Source organism: Pinus tabuliformis, chromosome 4_1 (genome assembly GCF_031772625.1).
Source record: "Pinus tabuliformis cultivar Carrire ecotype Pingquan chromosome 4_1, CPIR1, whole genome shotgun sequence".
Taxonomy (NCBI): Eukaryota; Viridiplantae; Streptophyta; class Pinopsida; order Pinales; family Pinaceae; genus Pinus; species Pinus tabuliformis.
Genome location: NC_142303.1, coordinates 528869545 through 528895037, shown reverse-complemented (window position 1 = coordinate 528895037; position 25493 = coordinate 528869545). Strand labels below are relative to the sequence as shown.

The window sequence follows — 25493 nt, the reverse complement described above, 5'->3', positions numbered from 1 at the left end:
TCAGCCACGACAGAAGCGCAGCCGCATATCTACTCTATCTCAGCTTGCATCTGCTAGTGGTACTGGCACCACTTCTACAGTTGCAGTTGGAGACGATGATGATGAGGAGGAGGCATGGGGCCCCTTGTCTGACTCTGATGATGATGATGAGTCTGATCCAGAGATTGGTCGAGATGATCTTGGCTCCTCTGGCAGTAGCCAGTAGTACTAGTATTGGAGTCTGGTCAGCATCACAGTTTACTTTTGTTGTAGAGGCCATTTCTAGCCTCCTTGGTTATTTGTATTTTGTTTTGAGTCTTTCACTTTGATCATGTATGACAGTTGACTATGTATTGCCATTGGGTACCATTTTGATATAATGGATTGGTTCATGAGCCTACTTTGATCATATGTTTTCTTCCATCTATATTATAATACTATGTGTTTGGAAACATGAATGAAAATCTTTAAAATTATGTTTAAAATATTTAAAATTATGTTTTTTTATAAAAAAAATAAATATTTAATGTATTTTTTACAACGACCGAGTCATTGAAATCGAGCCGGCCGAGTCATTACCGAGTCGGAGTCGGAGTCGGAGTCGATCCTCGGCCGAGTCGGAGTCGGAGTCGGAGTCGTAAAACACTGGTGATGACATATGCATAGGACGAGTGGTTCACCTTCTCCTGCAGATACCCCAGTGAGAGATGCATATAGGCATCTGTTGACATGTCAGTGGGACGTGGTTCATCCTTTCCCCACATGTGGGATGTTGATTCCCTACGATTGTTGGTTGACATGTCGGTGGGACGTGGTTCATCCTTTCCCCATGTGTAGGATCCTTCCTACGATTGATTGTTGTGACTTATGTTTGTAGGATGTGGTTTGTCCTTTCCCTACGTGTGATTGTAGGATGTGGTTCGTCCTTTCCCTACGTGTGGTTGTGAGCAGGATGTGATACATTCTTTCCTTGCTATTGATTCAGTATCATCCTACCCATGTAGTCCGGGACACATGGGAAGTACCTCTCATCTGGCCAATGAGTTGGGAAAAGTGGTTAGGGACCATAGCACTACCGATGGACGCATCGGGTATTGCCGTACTCCCTATGACTAGGATGCTTGGTGTTCTTCAACTTGATCTGGGATCAAGTCTGATTGAGGTTTTACCTCTGGACTGACTTTTGTCAGTGGAGAGTGGTAAGGTCTTGTGACTCACTCTTGGTCAATTCTTCTTCATTATTACTTCAGTGTTCAACAGAGCAGAGCAGAATCAAGATTCAGAGATGGTTCATGATGGCATGATGATCAGTGACATAGTTGTTGGTTTGACAGGTGGAATTCTCCCTAGTTGAGAGGGAGTGTTAAATTTGGCAACTAGGGCCAAATTCCACCATTGGACAGCTCATCTATTGGAGATGATTATTGCATTGAACTCCTCTTTTCGAGAGGACCAAAATCAACCTAAAGATCACCGAATTTGGATAAGGAAATATTTATTTATTTAAAAAAGAAATTCTACAAGTCATAATCTTATTAAGGCGGGAAAATTGAAAATTTGAAATTCAAATTTGCCTCCAAGTGTCATGGCCGGCTTCACCTCCATAAGAACAAATTGTCATATATATATATAGGCATCCTCCATCCTCATTTAGATCATCCAAGTGCTCATCCTCTCCTCTGAAATAGGATGGCATCCGAGGCAGGACGCAGGTGGCAGGGGCCGAGATTATGAGGAGGCCTATCTCTGTTTAGGGTACGGTTTTCTTGGGAGAAAGAGCCGCAGGTCTGTGGCTCCATGCGTGGAAGATAGGTCTGTCTGGGCAGCGTATCACTTGATTTTGGGTACATATTTCCTGTTGAATATAGCCGCAGTCAGAGGAATACCTGTTTGGTGAGGTTTATCTTTGTTACAGGCCGCAGGAATAGCGCTGCTACAGCAGCTTGTTGCTAAGACTATTCGGTGGGTATGAAGGCATGTATAAGTCCTCCTCTCTAGGCCGCATATGCCCAGGCTTGAGCGCAGACAGGTCAGAATTCTTCCATGTAGTTTGGGACTGTTTCAAGATTCGTTGAGGAGGAGCTACCAAGCTCTAAATCAGTGATTGGGTGTCTTCTATGGATAATCGCAGTAATTGAGGGAGAGGAGAATGAGGACTGAAGCCGACAGCCCTAACCAGTGACCAGGATTGCCATCAGCACTTGAAGCTAACTGTGTTTGTGCCCTAACCAGTATTCAGAATTGCAGTATAGAAATCTCCAGCCCTTGGTGCCAGAATTGCAGCTTCATTAAGTCATCTTCATGTTTAAGTGCTTTGATGTCAGATCTTCCATTTGGCAAGTCAGTATTGACTTTAAATCATTGTGCTCTATATCTCTCTCTGCTGAACATTTGATGATTAATAATAAGAAGATTCGATCAAGGGTTTTCCCCATCTTGGGGTTTTTCCCTGGCTTGAGCCATATTCTTGTGTTCTTCTGTCTTGGCTTGTCTTCAGCATTTATCTCTTATGTTCTTTCATTAGTTACTGTATGATTGCTGATGGATTAATGGGCAAATGGATGTACGAAGTAACTAACCTAAGCAAAGAACATGTTAACTTAAAATTAACAGATAACCATGAAACTTTGATTTGAGGCATGTTCCCCTATGTGACATATGCATATTCCTCTTTGACCGAAATTGTCCCTACGGGCTCTAGGGATTCGGTGGTTCTTTTGTGTTTTTGCAGATTGATCGAGCTATGCACATCGTGTATCCTCTGCCGTCTATCTGGTGTAGAACATTATGAAACTATGCGGCCCAACTGTCTTGTCTTGATGTTTCGCTGAGAATTTTCGGCCTTGGAACAAGCTCATTCTGAACTCTTCAGGCAACACCAGTACAATAATATAGTGATATATTCGATCCATGAAGTCTGAAATGGAAATCGCTGGGGATTCCACATTGATTGCAGGTAACAGGACCAATGCTTAAGGGTTTTTGCCTGTGTTCTGAAATCGTGATATATCTTGCTCTCTGTGGGTAAATATTCGCTGGTGTTGTTCGATAAACTTCGAGTTTTAAATGACTGCTCCTTGAAAGTTCAGTCTTCAAGGGTTGAATGAGCCCTACTGCACGATCTCATCTCTGAGAGATACAGTCAGTGGACAAGAGATCTGTGCAGACCGTCACTGTGTTTTCATGCACAGGTCTTGTCTATCTATGGACTTACAGTTCTGAGCAATGTATGGACAGTTCAGTCTCTAACACTGAGGTTCGGTCCATTAGGGCCTAGAGATGTCACATTTGAATTGAATCTGGTCCTTCAATCATTTAAGGAGCACGTTGAAGAAGGAACTAATGCTGCAGACTTATTAACCACAATCTCTGTAACCTTGCAAAGCTTGACTGGTAAGGAGTTTGCATTCTTGCAGTGGATGATCTAGGTCACATTCTGAGCAGAAGGTCTTTTGTTCTATTCATCTCTGAGGAAACTAATTGCAGCACTTGAGCACATATTCAGACATATTTAAACTGGGATTTGTATTTCCTGTGGTGACGAAGTTTTGATATAACAAGACATTCCATAAGCATTCAAGACCTAATGCAAGAGATTTGATCCGAAAATAAGAATCAGATTTGAAGACCCTGAAAGATGCAGCAGAAGTACATCTACGCAGGTTTGTGCCATAATTCTGAAGAAGGCATAACTGTAAACTAAATATCTGAACCTGTCTGTACAACACTCTAATCCTGGATGCTAGGAAGGAACAAGTGTTGAATACTTGCCACTATTTAAGAAGTCTGGAGTAGAACTTTTGGGTACAGCAGCAATGTTTTATTACCACTTGCATCAGCCCTGGTTTCATGATTAACAATCTTGTTTGCATCAGTCCCATCATTTGCAGAAGTAGGATAAGGAGAAGTCATGAGGATCTCATGTTGTGCAGTATGTTGATAAGGGTTCAAAAGAAAAAGGTACAGTTGTACTCCTTTCAGTAGAAAGAAGATTGCAATTGTTATCAAAGGTACTGCTTAAGAAGTAGCTTCAGATAAAGGCACATCAGCTCAACATTTCACTGTCATTATACTTTGCAGAAGTAGACTATAGAAGCAGTTAGGGTTCAGTCGCATCAGTGGATTTGTGACTTGTAGTAAACAGTGATAATAATGCTTGTGAAACAGTGAGACATTGATCAGCATAGAATAACCCTAAACTTTGATGACAATAATCTTGATTAGTAACAATATGTAGCAGCAGTTACCTTTATTTGTTATAATATGAAATAGTGCCTTTTTGATTCAAACAACATCTCCTTGATAAGTGATGGTAACTTGGACAGTAATCTACTTGACTCAGTTGGTGACATTGAGATGGTTGACAACTGGAGATATGACTGGGATATACTAGACATCACAGTGATCTTGTTGCCTGACAATGACCTTTTGTGAACAGTGAAGTTGTGACAGTACTTTGCTATGACAGTGAAATGGAGAGACAGTGAAACACGGACCTACTTAATAGTGAGACAATGATCAATGTGACAGTATGACAGTTGTGTTGTATGGCTTGCCTTCATGACAACTAAGGGTTTTGTAGTACAGGTTGAGCAGCAAGAGTTGAGCTAAAGAGTGGCAGCAGGAGGAGCTGAAGATAGTGACAGCAGTAAAGATGGCAGCAGCAGTGGACAGATAGAGCAGTGGAAGTGGACAGTGGACAATGGTGAACAGTGGTTGCAGCATTGGCAGCAGTGGCAAAGGATAGCAGTGACAGAGAACAGCAGCAGACATAGAAGCAGTGGGCAGTGGTATTAAAGCAGTAGCAGTTGCAGCAAATATACTGTGGTGACAGCAACAGGTGGTTGTGGCAGTGAGATGGTTAGTTGTCTGTAAGGGACACTGAAGACTCCTGCAGACTTTGTCTGCAAACATCTTCAGGATTGGGGAGTACTGTACTTCCTCCCAGCTCTGCTGGTAAATTGCATATGTAACCATACATAATGCAAAGCTTGTTTGGAGTCTGGACGACATATTCTGTGTATTGTTCAATTGATGTGATATTTATGATTCTGTCTTAATTAATGCTCTAAATAAGTAAATAAACTAACCATTTGTAAAAATCAGGGAAACACTGATTCATCCCTCATTATTTCCAACAAACCTTGCCTTGTATTTTTTGATGCTGCCATCTGCACTGTGTTTGATCTTAAAGATCCAGCGTGATCTAACCATCGCCCTGTCTGTCAGTCTAGGCACAACTTCCCAAACATCGTTCTGCATGACTGAGGTGTACTCCTCAACCATCGCATCCTGCCACACCTGCTGCTGTGTGACCCCCTGATAGCTGGAAGGCTCGCTATCAACTAACTGACTAACCAACACTATGTAGCCAATGCACGTCCCTGGTTGTCTCCACTGTCTTTTGCCCGTCCTAGGAGCTCCCACAAGGTCTTGAGCATCTGTGAGTGTCTGCCAAACATCACGGTTCCTCCTACCAATTGTGGAATTTGGAATATCCACCTCTATATCCTCCTGATGCATCTACCTGATCTGCTGCATCTGTTGCTCCATACTTTGTGAAGTCTCAGGAACATTTGCATCTGAGTATTGGTTACTATACTCATGCACTGCTGCCCCTGATCTTGCTGCTCAACTCTAGAAACTTCTGTTGGCTACTCACTCTGACTCAGTTGCTGGAAAATCTCTAGACCTCCTTTCGTCCTTTAGGAACTTGACATCTCACTTAACTATACTCCTCCAGGCTCCTGGAAAGAAAATCTGATATGCCTCAGAGGTCTCACTATATCCAACAAAGTACCCTCTTTCTGCAGTGTGATCTAACTTCAAACATGTCTCCCAGAATGTGACAGTATGCTAGGCTGTCAAATATCCTGAAATGACTGACATCTGGCCTCTTCCCTGTGAATGCCTCCTCTGGGTGTCATCTTGGCTAATGCCTTACGTGGGACCCGATTCTGTATGTAAATTGTTATATTCCCTGCCTCTGCACATAAGAAGCATGGCAAATCTTGGTCATACAACATTGCTCTCGCTACCTCCGATATAGAATGATGCTTCCTCTCAGCAACCCCATTCTGCTGCGGGTTGTAAGGAACCGTCCACTCTCTCCTGATTCCTACACTAGTACAAAACTCCTGGAACTCCTTTCTTGTGTACTCACCACCACTGACTAACCAAAGAACCCTAATATTCTTGCTTGTTGTATACTCCACTGGAGCTTTGAACTCCAAAAAGCGACTGAAGGCCTCATCCTCGGTCTTTAGGAAGTATATCCATGTCTTCTTGGAGAAATCATCAATAAAAGTAGTGAAGTACTCATATCCTTTGTGAGACTTAGTAGACATCAGCCCACATATGTCTAAATGCACTAAGTCAAGAATACCCTTCGATCTGTTGACACTCCTTGGAAAAGATGCTTTCGCAAACTTTCCTAACACACATCCTCTACAAACATTGTCATGCTCTGTGCTCACCTTTGGAACACTTGTCATTGTCTCACAAAGTAATTTGAGTGCCCCATGATGTATACGGCCCATCCTCCTATGCCATAGCCCCCCTGATCCCTCGGATTACTATTGCTAACCATTGCCTTAGGAGTGTCCATTTGCAACCTGTACAACCGAGTGCTCCTAATTCCAATCACTATAGGTGATTTCCAATCCTTGTGCCTAATCAGCGCCTGCGCCCCTCTAAAGAGTATATTGTACCTTTTATCCTAAAGGATAGATACGGAAATCAAGTTCATATGCATGCTTGGCACATGCAACATATCATGAATTCAAATTGGCTTGCTATTCTTCCTCTGAAATAGAACAATACCTCTTGCAATTGGGTTGCACTTGGACTTGTTCCCCATCTAGATTTGAAATTTGATGTCATCCTCCTTATAGCTGGAGAAGTACTCTCTAACTCCTGTCATGTGGAATGGCGCCCCAATGTCTATATACTAGATTCCTTGTGAGGTCGAGCTAGATAGGCAAGCAATAAGTGTGAATTCCTAATCCATTTTGCCGAAGAGCTCATCTGAACTCGCAGAAGCTGTTGTCTGCTTCTTTCCCTTCTTCTCGTTCTTATTTCTCTATGGACAATCGTTGACATAGTGGCTGAACTTGTGACAACCATAGCATTTGACCTTCGAAAGTCCTTCTCACCTTTTGGATTGGGTACCTTGCTATTCCCCTTCTTTGCTTTTCCTTTTCTTGCTAGGGCCACGTTCTCCTGCTGTTCCTCACTCTTTTGAGTCCTATTGTTGTTGCCACTGACAAGACTAAGTCTCAACGTCTCCTGGGTGAAATTGCTCTATAATCGATCCCAATCTGGTAAGGTGTCTCATCCATTAATAACTTGAACGAAGACATCCCACTGCTTCGTAAAGCCATCCATGGCTACTGCTGCAACTAACTTGTCCTTTACCAATATAAGTTTGGTGAGGTAGCTTGTAATGTCTTCTCCCTTCTCCATTTTGGTATTCCTCAACTTTTCTTTGAGAAGTAGCTTCCTATTAGTGGTAGCATCTTGGAATAGTTTCAATATTGCATCCCACATTTTCTTTGCTATATCCAATTCAACAATATGCGGAACTATATGGTCCTTGACTCCATCAATCATTATCCTCTGTGTTTTGGCATCTTCCTTCTAGTATGTTGAACGCTGAGCTGGATCCATTGGAACGACTATCACACTGGTCACATATTTCTTGAGACCATTTTCTTCCAACAATAAGGAAATTGTGGCTTTCTAAATTTCAAAATTTGAGGCTCCATCCAATCTGTCCTAATATCTCAAACCTACTGAGGCCATTTTATAAACCCTTTGAAATATAGTGAGCCTCAAATAAATTGAAGAATGCGAACTGGGTTTTAAACTGTTGATTTTTGTAGCTTGGGAGATACTCCAAGCCTTGAGGATCGAGGGTTTGGAGGAAGGAGCTCCACAAATGGCCTTGTGGTCTTGAAACCCAAGCTTGGGGTTTTGCACCCATCGATGTCGGGGATAAAACTATGGAGATATTTCGACATGTGATGGGTGAGGATGATAGTACTCATTGAGATGAACCCGACGTATCGAAAATCATCTGATTCCACGTTGTGGTTAAAGAGAAATGAATTTTTGAAGTTAAGATGGGTAAATTTGTTTTGTTGGGTAGGCCGGCTTGAGGTTAAAGTAGTGCCCAAAGACAAATTCGTTGGAGCCACTTGATGCCTATAAATATAGGTCAAGTGTGAGGCATTTAGACACATCCAAGAAGCATCTTTCATAGTCTACGCATCAAGAAAGACAACGCGAGTGCAGGAATGCATGAGTGCAAGAACGTGTAAGTGCAGGAACACGAGAGAAAGTACGCGTGAGTGCAGGCGGCACGAGTGAGGGTTGAGCATGTAGTAGACTGAACTAGGGTGACACAATAGCTAGGCGGGGCTAGGTATGTTTGTATTGATGTGTTAAGGTTGAATTGATGCTGGTGGATGGTGTCCTAGGAGAGGATAGTTTGGAAGTCTGTTAGCAACCAAGAGGAAGGGTTTCCTAGGTGGTTGGATGCCCTAACTAAGAGTAGCTGCTACAACAAGGATTGGTCCGTGGTCTGTGAGGGCAGCGTGAGAGTGGAACAAGTTTGGATAGTGGATTGGGCATTTATGGTCTGTTGGAGGGCAACGTGATAGTGTTCAAGTTGGAGCCCACTGTGCACCATCTTCATGGACCTAGATGGTTGCTAAAGTGGCAGTTGTTGAGTTCATGGGTCTGATCAACCAGGAGTAGTTTTATACTTGTGTGTGGAGAAGGACATGTATAGCAGATGATGGGCAATCCTCCTAGCTTGTATTCATTGTGGGAGATGGATATCTTGTAGTGATGGGTGGCAACCCTCTGTGCCCTATGTTAGTCTTCATTGGAGCAGCGCAGGAAGTTTATATTGCGCTGAAGTCCCCAAGTAGCTGAGGAGCAGCAGTGGGCAGATTGAGAGTTGTTCACAAGTGGCGCTGTGAACAACTCGACAGGAGTCTCGATGTGTTGATGCGTTGATGGATGAACGATCAACTAGTGAGTAGATTGACAATTGAGGTTTAGTGTTTAGATGGACTTGGAGCATTGATAGAGGTAGGAGCTGTAGATCGGGAGTCGAAGGACTGGGTAGGTACAAGGTACGACCGAGGGGAGATAAGAGAGTCGACACATCAACCAGATGGTCAGAGTATCTTGTTGAGGATAGATTGGTTGTCGATGGATTGACACCAAGCCCCATTTTTGTATCTTGTACTAGTGGATTTATGAGGGCCATTATCCCTGGTACAGGAGCCCTAGACTGTTGTATTATATGTTGATTAATATAACGAAGTTGGGTTGAAAAATGTAAAAAGCTGTGCATATTTATTGCACTAGTAGATTTACTGTTGTTTATATTCCGCTGTGCAAAGTAGTATTGTTGTGATTCTTGGTTTGGTGGTGTCAGAGATTTAAGATTCTATCCTAGACACCAAGGTCGTGGAAAAACAACATGGTATTGGAGCGTATTTAAGCTACTTTGAGGGACAGTGAATCAGAGTGTGCACAACGAAGCAACTCAGAGGGAGTTGTGGGTGTCTAGATCATGGAGCAAAGGGTTCAATTGAAGACATGCAGATGTGGTCTTGACTGGCTTCGTTGGGAGTTCTGGTGGATTGGTGGTGAGCCTAGGGAACAACAGTTTGTTGTAGGGTAGACTGCTGATCATGGACTTCTGTTGATTTTTCATGGATGGTTGGGACAACTCAAGGGTTTTTTTGGCTTGGACGAGATTAGGTTGATCGAAATGGCTTCTTGTGATGGACTGCAGGTTGGCAGGCTAGAGTCTTCATTGGATCGTGATGTTGCATATTTGAGATTGGAGGGATTTTCACGAGTAGTATTTGATCCAGGAGGATGAGTGCTTGCAGGATTGAACCAGTGGAGATCGTGTAGGCTCAGAAGGAGTCTAGCCTTAGAGGGAGCATCCCTATGGAGGTTTGGGATCTTCAAGTTTAGATGTGATGAGGTAGAGGCATTACCGAGGTTGTCGGGTTCATTCTACAGGGTATGCTACAGTGATGGATGCCATATGGGCTAGTGTTGCCGATGATGATGGTTAATTCCTAGTCTTGGAAGTAGCTCCCTCGCTAAGAGGGAGTGTTGATTTTTGTAGCTTGGGAGGTACTCCAAGCCTTGAGGATTGAGGGTTTGGAGGAAGGAGCTCCACAAATGGCCTTGTGGACTTGAAACCCAAGCTTGGGGTTTTGCACCCATCAATGTTGGGGACAAAACTATGGAGATATTTTGACATGTGATGGATGAGGATGATAGTACTCGTCGAGACGAATTTGACGCATTGAAAATCATTCGATTCCGAGTTGTGGTTGAAGAGAAATGAATTTTTAAAGTTAAGATGGGTAAATTTGTCTAGTTGGGCAAGTCAACTTGAGGTTAAAGTAGTGCCCAAAGACAAATTCATTGGAGCCACTTGATGCCTATAAATATAGGTCAAGTGTGAGGCATTTAGACACATCCAAGAAGCATCTTTCATAGTCTACACATCAAGAAAGGCAGTGTGAGTGCAGGGACGCGCGAGTGTAGGAATGCATGAGTGCAGGAACGTGAAAGTGTGGGAACGCGCGAGTACAGGAACGTGCGAGTGCAGGAACGTGAAAGTGCAGGAACGCGCGAGTGTAGGAACACGCGAGTCTAGGAATGCGTGAGTGCATGAACATGTGAGTGCAAGAATGTGCAAGTGCAGGAACACACGAGTGCAGGCAGCATGAGTGAGGGCTTAGCATGTAGCAGACTGCACCAAGGTGACGCAAAAGTTGGGCGGGGCTAGGTATGTATTGTATTGATGTGTTAAGGTTGAATTGATGCTAGTGGATGGTGTCCTAGGAGAGGACAATTTGGAAGTCTGTTAGCAGCCAAGAGGAAGGGTTTCCTAGGTGGTTGGATGCCCTAACTAGGAGCAGATGCTACAATAAGGATTGGTCACTCATGGTTTGTTGGAGGGTAGCGTGAGAGTGGACCAAGTGTGGATAGTGGATTGGGCATTTATGGTCTGTTGGAGGGCAACATGATAGTGCCCAAGTTGGAGCCCGATGTGCACCATCTTCATGGACCTAGATGGTTGCTAGAGTGGCAGTTGTTGAGCTCGTGGGTCTGATTAACTAGGAGCAGTTTTATACTTGTGTGTGGATAAGGACATCTACAACAAATGATGGGCAGTCTTCCTAGCCCGTGTTCATTGTGGGAGATGGATATCTTGGAAATTTGCAATGATAGGTGGCAACCCTATGTGCCCTATGTTAGCCTTCATTAGAGCAGTGCAGGAAGACTATAGTGGGCTAAAGTCCCTGTGTAGCTGAGGAGCAGCAGTGGGCGGATTGAGAGTTGTTCACAAGTGGAGTTGTGAACAACTCGACAGGAGTCTCGATGCGTTGATGGACGAACGATCAACTAGTGAGTAGATTGACAGTCGAGGTCCAGTGGTTAAATGGACTTGGAGCATTGATATAGGCAGGAGCTGCAGATCGGGAGCCAAAGGACCGGGCAGGTACATGATACGACCGAGGGGAGCTGATAGAGTCGACTACATCAGCCAAATGGTCAGATTATCTTATTGAGGGTAGATTGGCTATTGATGGACTGACATCAAGCCCCAATTTTGTATCTTGTACTAGTGGATGTATGAGGGCCATTATCCTTGGTACGGGAGCCCTAGGCTGTTGTATTGTATGTTGATTAATATAAGAAAGTTGGGTTGAAAAATGTAAAGAGTTGTCCATATTTTGTGCACTAGTAGATTTACTGTTGTTTATATTCCGCTGTGCAAAGTAGTATAGTTGTAATTCTTGGTTTGGTAGCGTCAAAGATCTAAGATTCTATCCTGGACACCAAGGTCATGGAAAAGCAACATAAACCATCGACTTTTTTATTCTTATGCCTACGTAGAGCCCTCCTCTGCCCTTAGATCTGCTTTGATGCCATGTGAAATTTTAATATTGTTGCAATTATTGGTTATTATTCACCTATCAAATTTGATTATTTGTCTTTTGCAATTTGTATGCGGCAAAAACTAAATAAAACACTACTGCAGCTTCACCGAAAATAAATAACCCACAGGAACTGAGAAAATATTGCACACACTCACAAATAATGAACACCAATATTTTTGGACAAATGTCCCTAGAAAAACCCGTGTGGGGAAAACCAGTTCTGCAGATGAGTATTTTATTTATTCTTCAACAAAATTCTATGATTGAAAAATTACAACCATTTGCTGTAAATTAGAAAACCTTCGGAAAATGGTTTCTTTCACTTCTGCAAGTCAATTTAGCCTCTTGGAGGCAACTCGACTCCTCTGATCCAATTCGGCCTTCCTCTAGAGCCTTGAACTGGTCCACATGTGCAACCTTGGCAATTCGGCCCTCATTGCAAACTCACACTTGCTGGAAATAAATTCAGCCTCCTTTGGAATTCGACTTCTCTAGGCAAACTCGTCTTCTCCTCTGCAAATTGTTCACTGTGGCAAATTTCTCCTTGCGCCGGCAACTCGACCTATCTGAAGCAACTCACACCACTAGGAAACTCGACCTCTACTGTAGATAAAATCAATCTCCCTCTATCTTTGAGAAACTAGAAATTGTTGTGAAGAAATATCTCTGACTCTTCTATCTTCAATCATTGCTGATCTTGATTTGCTGGTGCCTATTGCCACACAATCTAGCAGGGGTCCTAGGAGGGGTACCCAAGGGATAACTACTAGGCCAAATAACAACAATGGGATAAAGACCCACTGTCACCTTAGTCAGTGTCCCCTGCTCTTTACGGATTTTCACCGACGGGAGGAGTCTCGATATGAAGGAAATCACTTGAAATGATAGGATCAATGATAAGGTGTGAAGTGATTCTCAATGCCCATTCAAAGGAGAGGCTCAATTATGGCTTAATGAAAGAAAAGCTCTCCAAGAAAGACCTAAGAGGAGAGTCAATACCTAGGGTTATGGATATTCAATGATGATGAGTATATCTAGGATCAAGACTTCCAAGGTGAGGCAAGACCTCTCTAGGACCTTTGCAAGATGATTGTTCCTCAAAATAGGGCTTTCGCTCCACTAGAGAAAGCTAGAAAGAAACCTATACAATACATAGGGTTTATGAATAGTCGTGGGAGGAGTTCTTCCAATGTCCTTACTTGGCCAATATAGGTAGGGAAAAGGGTCTAAAATGATCAATTTCTTAAATACCATGTGCAAGGGACCCTTAAGAAGACCACATTACCAAAGACACTCAATATAGGAATTCAAAGATGCAACGAAGGCACAAATTTTCTCACAAACTAACCATAGGAATTCCCTCAAACTTTGTGAGCCTCTAGAGGAAACATCAACACAAATTTCCATCCAATTGGTTTGGCAAAATTCTTCCTCTAAAGGATTTTGCAGAGAACCCTAGTTGGATGTCTAAGGAAGGGGCCGAAAATTTTTGGAAAGAGAAAAAGAGAAGTAAGGAGAGGGTGATTGTTGAGATTTGTAGCTTGGGAGGTACTTCAAGCCCTAGGATTCAAGGGTTTGGAAGGAGGAGCTCCACAAGTGACCTTGTGGGCTTGGAACCCAAGCCTGTGGGCTTTGCATCCAAGCATGTGGGTGTGAAATTGTGATGAGGGTTGATGATGTGAGTGATGGAGATGATAGAGGACCCCGAGAGGAATTGGAGGCAACGAAAATCATTGAAATCCGAGCTCTAGAAGTGGAGAAAATAGTTTTTCTATGTGGCTGTAGGTTAATTTGGGACAAAGAGTAGGTCAACTTGTGTATTTTGAGTGCCCAAATTAAAGTTTGATGACCCCACTTATAAACCTATAAATCCAAGTGAGGTGAGGCATTTCCTCACATCCAAGTGCATCCACATCAAAGGAATAGCTTTGAAATGGACAACGACTGAGGCAACAAGGACGAAGAGTCAAGGAAGCCGAGTTAGATAGGGAATATCTCTGAGTTTGGGTGTGGTTTCCTCGGGAGAAGACAACACAGGTTTGAGGCATCATTTGTGGAGGCTAGGATGACAGTTTGGTGTGGTTTTCTCTTGTCTTTCGGTGCGTTCTTCTGTAGGATATTGCAATTGGTTAGAGGTATATTATAAGAGTGTTTTTCTGTGCATTAAGGTGTGAGGAACCTTTGTTATAGGTGGCCGCAAACTGCTGTAGAAAACAACAGGTGATTGGAGAAGGTTTGGGGGCCGTGAGGCCTTGTGGAGGAGGCTCTCAAGAGGCCGCATTCATCTCCAAGTGCAACACATGTGTATAGAGGGCAGAGACGCTTCAAACAACAATTTTTCTTGTGCCTTGAGGCAACCCTAGTTGCTGCAACAATTTGTCTTGTACAAGAAGCCTTGTGGAGGTGTCCAAGGTGTTTTGGAAGCCAAGATAGTGACAACAAAAGAGGGTGGAGTTTGGACAAGGGAAGAGCAGTTTTGGAGCAGTGGCTTAGGGCTGATGTGTGCTCTAACTAGTCTTGTGAATGCACAAAAATCGAGGTCAAAGGGGCGACAACAGTGAGTTGTAGATGTCACCTTGTTGATGGATGGATGGTAGGTGGATGGTGTCCTAGAAGAGGACAATTTGTGGGAGACTGTTAGCAGCCAAGAGGAAGGGTGATATTAATGGTTGGATGCCTTAACCAGTGAGTAGATGCTACAACATGTATTTGACACTTGTGGTCTGTAGGAGGGCAGTGTGAGAGTGGACCAAGTTTGGGCCTAGATAAGGCAGAGTTGGAGCAACCTAAGAACAAACATGGGAGGATTGTAGAGGCTTGCTTCAAGCCCGAAGAAACAAGTCTCTTGAAGAACTAAGGGATTGTTAGATGTGACAGAAGAAGAAGCTCAAGGGTCTGATCAGCCAGGAGTAGTTTGACTAGCCCTAGACTTGCCTCGCAGAGAAGGACATCTACAATAGAAGTTCGACTGTCCTCTTAGCCTGTGTTCATTGTGGGAGAAGGACATCTTGTAGTGATAGGTGGTAGCCCTCCGTGCCCTGTGTTAGTCTTCATTGGAGCAACACAGGAAGACTATAGTGGGCTGAAGTCCTTGAGTAGTTGAGGAGCAACAACGGGTAGTTGAGAGCTGTCACAAATGGAGTTGTGAACAACTCGACAGGAGTCTCGAGGTGTTGATGCATTGAAGGACGAACGATCGACTAGAGAGCAGATTGGAGCCGAGATTCAATGGCTAGATGGACTTGGTGCATTGATAGAGGCAGGTGCTGCAGATCGGGAGCCAAAGGACTGGGCATATGTGTACAAGGTACGATCAAGAGGAGCTGAAAGAGCGCGCTACATCAACTCGATAGTCAAAGCATGTTGTTCAGGGTAGATTGGTGGTCATCATGACAGACACCAAGCCCTAGTTGTTGTTGTCTTGTATCAGTGGATGTATGAGGGCCATTATCCCTGGTATGGGAGCCCTAGACTGTTGTATTATTCAGTTGGATTAATATAACAAAGTTGGGTTGTTGTATAAATTTGTAAAAAGTTGTGTATATTTTTTGCACTAGTAGATTTACTGTTGTATATTGTCTCATTGTTGCAAAGTAGACTAGTTGTAATACTTGGTTTGGTAGCATCAGTGATTTAAGATTCTATCCTAGACACCAGTATTGTGGAAAACAACATAAGTAGAAGGTGATCATCAAATTTGCTTGCGTCAGTGCCTAATCCTTGGGCTATGGAGTCTATATGATTCAAAATTTTATCGAAATTGTCTTCAAGGAGGCTAAAAAGCGATGCCCTAGCAACCACTCTTTAACATTTACCCACCCAAGATCTATGGATTTTCATGGAAGAAAAACAAGTTTCAATCCACTAGGAACATTCATCTACTTGTTATTCAATAAGTAACATGTGCAATCCCACAATCTAACAATAGTTGCAATAATTCCACACATTATACATTTTTCATGAAAAATCTTCAACAAAATCACTTACAAGATAACAAGAGATATCTCCAATCCAAGATCAAGAAAGCGGCTCCAAGAAAGAACAAGATTTCACCTTCCAAATAGATCGAAATGCATCAAAAGAGCTCCAATAGACATCCAAAGAAAAGTGCAAAATTCTCCAATAGAAATAAAGCCAAGTGTGATGATGATGCTCTCACTAATGAGAGTCACTTTTATTTATATGATCCTCTAAGTAGTTCAAATTAGCCTAAGATGCCCCTATAATTATTTTAATGTGCAAAATAACACATCTTTGTTGACAAGCCCATCAAATAGCTCATAAAGTGAAGAATAAGCCATCCTAAATGAAGTCGAAATGATGAAACAATGGTGTAGGAGGGCCGTTGGAGGGCCTTGTTGAGTCCTCAAGGTGCCATAATGAGAGTGAGGGCTCCATGAATGATAGTCATGGGGTTGGCCCCTTAATCTCCAAGTAAAATATCATGTGGTGCTCCAAAGTGGCTTTGGGGTTCAAGTAGTTGTCTCATGGGTCTCCCAGTGAAAAATAAGCTTGTAGACTGTTCCAAATGAGGGCATGGAAGATGGTGATTTCCCTCCCACATCTCAAGGATGAGACTATACTTCTCTAGGCCTCGAATCAACTGCCAAACCCTGTATATACTATAAATATGGCGGGGGCACTGTTGGTCCAAGTGCATCATCTCTCATATAATATGAGCAATGAACAAACTGTTGAAGGTGTTGAGGTTGCCCATGGCATGAGATAATGCTTTGTCACATGATCGAAACTCATGGCTCTCAAAGCTTCCCCTACAAGTGTCGATATGATCTTTTGGTGGGCTTGAGCCCCAATTAAGTTGCCCAACCCATGATGGAACCACTTGCCAATCTTGTATAAGATCCAATGCGTCTCCTCACATTCAGATACAATAATTCATTAGTGCAATTGAGTGAAGAAGCTTGTTAGTCAAGGGTAGAAATGAGACTTCATAGCGGGTTTCCCTTCCAAATTTGGGGCTTTGAGCATGTAATGGTGCTACCTTCCTAGGTAGGAGTGATTAACAAACAACCCTGTTAGGTGTTCCTAGCCCCTAAAGGGAAGGACATGTCCAAGGTACATCCTTCGAGTGGTAGGTATCATGTGAATAATGACGAGGTGGATCGGGAGACAAGGGTCTCAAGTCCAAATGAGATGGGTTCAAGGGTGGTAATGATAAGGGATGTCCACATATTTGGGTGTATGAATGTAGGAGGGAGAAATTGTGATACACGAGTTACCCTGGCCTTTGTTTTCCACTCTTCTTCATTTGCCTTTTTCCTTTTATTGATTTTTGTTTTATTTTATTGCTTAGGGCTTCGGGGGATGAGAGCATGATGTGTATGATATAGCAATGATTACCCTCTTAAGGTGGGGCAGTTCATCGCCCACCAAGGGTTGGGACATACATGAGTTCCTTAATGATGCAAGGGGCACTCATAGGGGCCCTAGGAACCAAGGTGATGGCCATAATGATAAGGGGTAGAGCTCATGTTTGGCTTTTGCCCACGTGTTAAATTTTATTGTCTCGACCATCTTTTGCATTTTGTGGTATTATTTCCTTTTGTATGTGGCCATATTATGCTTTTATGTTTTTTTTAAGCTGCATCAACCTTTGGGCCATCGTTCTAGGCTTGACCTCGACATGTGGACAAGGGGAGGGGGTAACAAAGCCTTGTGGACCTAGTGGTCATGTGGACCTAGAGGGGGAAGATGATGAAAAAGGGCATGTAATGTGCAGAGGGGAGGGAAAATTATGGAACAGGAAAACAGGACCACGTTACCAAAATCGGGGTTTCCCAAGTAGTGTCCATCCTAAAGCTATATGCCAATAGGGGAGATTCCACAGGACTAGGGTTGAGGATTAACCCCCCTAGTTAAGGCAAGGGAACAAGACCATAGTCAAAACCCTTCCTCCTTCCAAGTCACTCAATAATCCATACCCAAGTGTGCCCAAGAAAAACAAGCATAAGCACCCGATTGCATAATTAAAAATCATACCTTTAGGATTGGATGGCCTACCGTCAAACATACAATCTCGACAGATGGGCAAGGGGACATATGATTGGCTCAAGGAGTGGAGACATCTGGCACAATATCAACTACACTGGTGGGTGTTAGGGGCTGCCAGCTGCCAGCTGAAGACAAATCTAGGAGAAAAATTTGTCCTATAGGGTCGCCCACTGGTGGTGGGTAACAATACCCTCATGCTATCATTGTGCCCTTGCTATCACTGCAAATCTGTCTCTGATTTGTTCTCCAAATGCCTATCGATTTCCTCTTATAATCTCTCATTGAGCAATCAACGGCCATGATCTAATCTCAATCGATGGCTAAGATCATCTTGACCCCATCAAATGACTTTTCTAGAAGTCGTTAGAGAAAAATCGATTTACCTCAATTAATCCCGATTAATTAAGCCATTTCCCTAAGTTAGACTTAGGAAAATTAATAAACTAGCTAATTAATTCTAATTAAGGTAATTTTCCTTAGAAACTTTTTCTGGGTATTGGAGAAAATTAATCCACTGTGTTCCTTAGCCTCATAGACACCATTTGAGACTAGAACACCTGTTCGAGCTACATAAGCTAACAAATTCATCGCTATAGTTCTAATTCCGTTGGAACTTTCAGACAGCCTCTGTTTAAAACTTTAATCCTAGACAATAATAATTTTACAGCTATTGAAAGTGCTTCTGACAACTAAAAAAATACTACACACCTCAAAAATCCAATAAATGGAGAAAACTCCCTGTGGGGAAAAAAATCTCAATCTCACCAAGTGAAGTGGTTACAACTTCCTCCATGATTATCCCATCCAAATTGAGTTGTGAAGAAAGATGAGAATGTTTCAAGAACTGAACCAACTGTAAGGTCAGCCTTTCATGCTTGAGAGGACCGAGGTTAGATTTTTATATTAAGTTTTAAGCAAGGACCACAAGAGATATGATTTTGAGATTCAGTAATCTCTCTTTCAGGCACTTTTGTATCTTTGGTAGGGGTGTCTGTTTTTCCATTCCATCACCTAATAATATATGGAAGCGACATTTCCAAAATTGTTGACTAGATGTCTGGCCTCAATGGTTTTCAATTTTGTTCTTGAGAATAAGATCTTTCTGGGTATTCTCCTTTCAAGAACCTGATTACCAGATCTGAATCTTCAAAATTTCCCCACTTTCTAACTTTTAATGAATTGTTGTAAACTACATCCAGCTGTCTCTACTTCTGCATGATTATTGTTGTTATGGCCAAGGTCTAGCTTGAATGTACACCAATTGTCAATAAGCTGCATCCTGCTTCTTTACTTGGGTTACCCTGAGAAGCCCCACTGGATAACTGGCTGGGGTACATCTATTCCTAAATAGATGGGTCTGAAGGAAAGGGTGAGATGTTGAAATTGCTAGTCTCTTGGTCTATGGCTCTGAGGACTGCTCTCCTAGCCATGCTTGTTGAAAATGATAGTAAGTATTCCATTTTGGAAGCTTTGGGGAGGTAGCTTTGATTGATCCAACAACCAGGGCTTTAATTTTGGAAGATACCCGTATGGCACTTTTTCCTGAATTTTGAAAAATAGATCAGTTCCTGTTCATCTAATTCCTCGAGTAGGATATTTTCTACAGAAAATTCCAAATTTTCTCCAACGATATATTCCTTTCTATCACTCGGAGTACAAAGAGAGTGAGACATTAAAGATCCTGTGAGGTGCAATCTGCCAAGAAAACAAGGAAATCTCCTTTACCCAGAATTGCATTCCAAATTTATCTAACAAAAGGGCAGGGGACTAGTAAGCGAGAGAGTCTTTTCATTGGAATTGCTATGGATAGTAGGTGCAACAAGAACGTCCCATGGATCTCCCTTATCTTAGACTTTTCTCCTTAGCACTTTGCCTCTTAATATAGCAAGATAAGGATTATTCCCTTTCGATGGCTTATTTATCCCCAAACCTGGTTCCATCAGAAGGATTAATCCGTTTTGGGGGCTTATTTATCCTCAAACCTGGTTCCATCTCAGGACAGGGTTTTTATATGGGTTATTCTGATGCAGATCTCTAAGATCACGGCCTTTTTTTACATTGAACTCACCCAACTTGGATCCCATTCTCCAGAGAAGAGTATCTGGGCATGATTTCAAAATTCAGATATATTTTTAGAAAGCTTGTCCTGAAAAACAAGTTACTCTAAATGGAGATTGGGAGGTAGGTCCAGCCAGTCCTTTAATGTCCATCTTTGAGATCTTATGACATCCTGTGAAGTTGTGATTTTCTTGAAGTCTTCTACTTTGTGAATACTTCTGTGTAAGAATCAACCAGATGAAGTTTGTGATTCTAGAATTCTGCCAATGTTTTCCCCCCATTGATTGCTTTTTCGTTATTGGTGGATGTTAAAATGATTTGTTGAAAGATTCATAGTTGTGAACCTGTCTTCTGTAGTTTTGTTGTAACTCTGATCTATAGGTACTAACATGTTTACAGCCATGTTTGCTAGTTAACATCCTTAAACATGTTTAATAAACTCGTTGGAGTCCTCATTATCATTTCTACTCTTGGAATATTTGCTGATTGTCTCTCTTTACTTTGTGTTGAGCTTATAAAATAATATGTCTGTCAAAGGCTTTTATGCATGTTGTTGATATAGCATTCATATTTATTTGCCTCCTTTCTGTATATTTGTTGACTTGTTTACTGTCTGGAATTTGATCTCCAAGATACTTGGAGAAAAGACACCAGTCTACAAGATATCGAGAGCGAGATAAATGCTGCAGCACTAGGAAAACTTAGAGTTGTGAGTATATCTGAGGTGAGAACATCGCTGTTTGCCTAGTACGCTATTGTGCCATTGGTCAATGGTTTGGCTGTTTATGCTATGTCAAAAGCTTCCAATCATGGTAAATTATTTTGAAGTTTGTGGTTGCTATCTGTTATGTAGTTGTGCTGTATTCTGGGCCGGGCCTCCAATTTTAATGCAAAAGTGATCTACTTTTTATGCATGTGCTGGAAGTTTTTTGTATTTCTGTATAAAGGCTAGAGCTAACATAGTCAGGAGATTGTAGGTCTCACGTGAATTCCACCCTAATTTTTCTGCCAAATGGAGGCGTTATCTGTACATTTTACCTCTTAAAGATGGGGAAGGATATAAACCAGCTGTCGATGGTGAAAGTCCTGTGAGTTATGACGGCTTGTGCTTGGCTGAAAAAGGTGACAATCAAAGCACTGACATGAATGTTATAAATATGGAGTCCGTGAACTTTAGTGCTATTGGAAAACATCAGGCATTGGTCAAGCCCCATAACTTCAATGTTGATACAGTCAATCAGCTTTTGCAACAGCTTGAAGGCCAGTCTTTATCTTACAGAATTTTTGCTCGGGACACTCAAGCATCAAGAAGCAGGTAACTGTTAGATAACATTAACTTGATTTCATGATTCATTTTGTATTGGATGATATTGTAAGTACCTTTCTTCTGAACATGAAGCTCATATTTTCTTCAAGGGGTCCTGCAACAGAATGCTTTATGTATCATGCTCGTGCTGCAGTTGCTACTTTGCCATACTTGGGACAGGTATGATTTTGGAATCATCTTAAATCTGATTTTTCTACAGTTGTTGCAGATACTATTTGTGCATGGCAGTTTGTTTTCACTGATTTCTTAAATAGCCCCAAGTGTTTAACAATTGTGTGTCTATATGTGATGGGTAAAATCCGATGAGATTTTCTAGGATACTACAAGCAAAGGAAGGACCGTCATGTGTGTGGAGCTAGTTGCCAACAGATTTTTGCGTAAGGTACAACTAAAATGTATAAAAGACAATATATCTAGCTGAAAAAGAGACTATTAAAGTAATCACCAAAACAGCTTGATTTATATGAGTAACATTCAGGAATGCAATTTTACAGATGGTTCGTGTGCTGGTTGCCACTGCTGTAAGAGAGGCTGCTGCTGGTGCAACCCCGGATAATCTACTGAAACTTATGCATGCTACTTGCAGAAGGGCATCCGCTCCTCCTGCTCCTCCTCAGGGTCTTTGCCTAGTGGATATTGGCTATACAGACATGAATCAGGAAAATTTCCTGATTTGAGTAATTGAATATTTAGGCAACATAACAGTTTAAATATTCAAGATGATCTCATGTTTATTGAAACTGAACTCTTTATTGAATAGGAAAAGGAAGGCTTAAAATTTAAAGGATTAGCTGAATCGGTTGTCGCTGGGCATTTGTCTAGTTCTGTGCCAGTAGGTGCTCCACTCAAATCCCCTTGGGATAGGTCCATTAGTCTACACTGATGGGTTTACCAGGGATGCCATCCACGAGTGTGGGGAAGCATCATTTGGGTTTCCTCCCATGATTTTCCTTGGAAAATAAATAGAAAATGAAGGCTTATACAAGATAGCAAGCTTGTAATTTAGGAGTCAATTGGACATCTGATTTCAAATATCAATGGAACTGAATTGAGACAGATCTGTTCCAGCAAAGTTGTCACCTAGATCAGAGAAATTGCTTTTCATTTCATAAATGACACTTTTAAACTTGCAGAAAGCAAGGAAATTACAGAGACAGAGAGGCAAAAGCACCATAGTTCTTATTACTTTTTCTTGTTTGTGTACACAGGTTTTACTGAATCTGTTTTTTTTCATTCGATTCCACAAGCCATTCGTACAGATCCTAATTATTGAAATAGATTAATGCAGTTAACCTACTTTAAAAGAAGTCAAATGATTGGTCTCTGTTTAATCCACTGACAACCTATTCGAGATCCTGTGACAACTGTAGCTGATTCTGTTGTTGATTAAAACTGAACAGGCTTGGCATCATATGCCATTTCTATTGCTTCCTAGAATTCCTTTAGTTTTTTTATGATTTTTTTTTTTTGTTCGCTTCTTTGTGTTTGGGCAAAATAGCACTTCCTTGTGAAGGAAGTTGATTTAAACTTTCCGAGATTTATTTGTGAGAAGTGTCCTCGGTAGTTTTGGTTTTGAGATTTCTCTTGAATACTAGATAAGCTAAAATTCCAGCATTGTTTGAAAATTTGGCAGGGCAGATTATTGAGCCTTCGAAAAATATTGAATAATAGTTGAACCAATTTCAAAGGATTTTTATCCTAGAAGATATTTAATATTGTACAAGATCCGTTGAAGGACATACTGTAAGTGGCAAAAAACCCTAACTCAAATGCACATCCTCTAAGAAAATTTGAATATAGCATATCATTCATAATAAGGTTAGTATTAATTTTAAGGATACAGCATACCATATAAAGGTATAGTATTAACTTTAAGTCCGGTAAACATGTACGTTTTAATATATTTTCAGTAATGAGGATATGTGATATCATTGATAATAAGATATAATGTTAAGGTAAGTTAATTATATGTTGAGACAAGGTTGTAATAAAGGGACTTGTCTAAACATGCTATATTTTGGAGTTTTTCGTTGGAATCTAGTGAATATTTTTTTGGCCAAATCACAATTTTTGTTGTTTAAAATGGGTTTTTGACTGCATATTTGGATTCAACACTCTGAAAATCTCTTGTGGAACTCAGATTGTGGATAGTTTACAACTCAAATTTGTGATTCCAAGAAATCCTTGTCAGATTCCAGGCAAATTAAACTGGAAAATATGCTGGAAAACCCTCAAAACGTGGAACACAGACTACACAGTAATAAAGTGATTATGATGTAAAAAGGGAGGAGCTGTTCCTCACGGGGAGGGGGAGAAAATAGTCTCTCCCCTTGCTATATTTATATATATTCACCTTATGAATAGGGATGGAATAAATGATTAAAGTTTGAGACATGTAATGTCATTTTTGTTAATGGTATTAAAGCAATTATTTGATTCAAAGACATGCAGAAAAAGGTTCTTAGGTATTAGGACAATTGAGAGACCACATCATAACCAAAGCAATGTTTGGGGTTCTTAGGTATTAGGACAAGTGAGAGACAACATCATAACCAAAGCAATGTTTGGCATGTAGAAATATTCAAGATTTGAATGTAAGGGAATGTTTTGGCTTTTAATGGTTAAAGAAAGAAAAGAGAGACAATTTTTAAAATTTTTTTGGCTTAAAAACTGAAGATGATGATGCTAAGTTTTTTCGATGATGAAATTTGAAAGTCCAATGAAACACGTTTGATGGCGAGGAAATTTACGAGCAATGTATCAACCAATGACACCCAAATGCAAATGATAACATTATGTATGTATCACTTTTGATGGTGAGGAAAATTAATTGGGGAATTTAAGAGCAATGTATCAACCAATGACACACCCAAATGCAAATGGTAACATTATATATGTTTCATGTGGCGTGCATAAATAGAGCATGAGATAATTACAAGTGTAGATATACGTCTGTGTAAAATACATCTTATTTCTATAGAAAAATATGTAGGAAAGACTATATTAAAAGTGATGGAAGGGTGTATATAGTTGATGTTATTTCTTTTTCTTCAGGTTATCAGGTGCTGCAAAAAGGTCAGAATAAAAAGTCACAATACTTAGTTGGGTCCAAAGAGCGGACATCTTTTATCAATAGGATTCTTTGCAAAAAGGTCAGAATAAAAAGTCACAATACTTAGTTGGGTCCAAAGAGCGGACATCTTTTATCAATAGGATTCTTTTGGCCAAATTTTAATCGAGAACTTCATCCCACCATATAAAACAAAACAAAGTCAATGAGATAACCTCATGAGCAAAAACTGTCTTACACCGAATTTTCCACAGTATACATAAAGCTGTGATCCTCAAACAATGTTAGAGGATTGCAAGTTTAGGGTGAAAATGATTGCACCAATCACCAAATAAAATAGAGCACTGATGGATGCTGACCTTAAGCACCCTAGTACTACTAGGCATACTAACACTCCCAAAGTATGTGCTTGACTATATTGGATTGCTGAAAAATAAGATAGAGGTCATAAAAAAAATTGATTGTTGGCCAGCTTGGCCTTGGATGGAACCTCCTCATAAATCACCATCCATGCAAAAACTCTAAACTTATAAGAAAGTTGATGTGACTAAATATTGTGCAATCAATTAATCCATATATCCTTTATATCACTGGAAATCTAGGGAGCATTTAGGATTGGGGATAACATATGTATTTGATGAAGTGTAGAATATAGGCAATGAGTCACATCGTTGAAGTGGTTGGCCAAAACACTAATTCCCTCCAAAAAAAGTCCACACATTCCAATATTCAATTTATAAACTCAGCTTGTGGGATAAGCCCTCAATTATGGAAATATGAGAATATTAACAACAATTAGTTACTTGAAATTATGAACAAATTCATTAAACCTGCAGAAAATTCAATGACTGGATTGTGATTTTTTTTTTCTCCACACACCCATTAGCAAGGGCTCCATGATTGTGGAAAGAAAATTCTAGTTTTAACCACTTACATGAGTTGATGAATTTTTAAAAAACATATAAAGCATACATTTATTATAAACCCACTACAAATCTCAACTATTTGATCAAAAGACAAATAAAAATTTGGCATATACAAGTAATTGATATATAAT

At 41.0% G+C, this 25493-nt stretch overlaps 1 protein-coding gene across 3 annotated transcripts in view; it reads left to right on the top strand.

The window, feature by feature from the left end:
- Positions 1 to 22422, top strand: part of LOC149176910 (uncharacterized) — a 64397-nt gene extending 41975 nt beyond the window's left edge. Inside the window, exons 5-9 of one of the 3 annotated variants that reach the window (XM_089420012.1) lie at positions 20672 to 20763; positions 21017 to 21354; positions 21456 to 21525; positions 21683 to 21748; positions 21861 to 22422. In XM_089420012.1, coding sequence (XP_089276138.1) covers positions 20672 to 20763; positions 21017 to 21354; positions 21456 to 21525; positions 21683 to 21748; positions 21861 to 22043 — 749 coding nt within the window. In that variant the 3' untranslated portion in view covers positions 22044 to 22422. Of the gene's footprint in view, positions 1 to 20671; positions 20764 to 21016; positions 21355 to 21438; positions 21526 to 21682; positions 21749 to 21860 lie in introns of all 3 variants that reach the window. The other 2 variants (XM_089420014.1, XM_089420013.1) reach the window with 2 other exon arrangements.
- The last annotated feature ends 3071 nt before the right edge of the window (positions 22423 to 25493 follow it).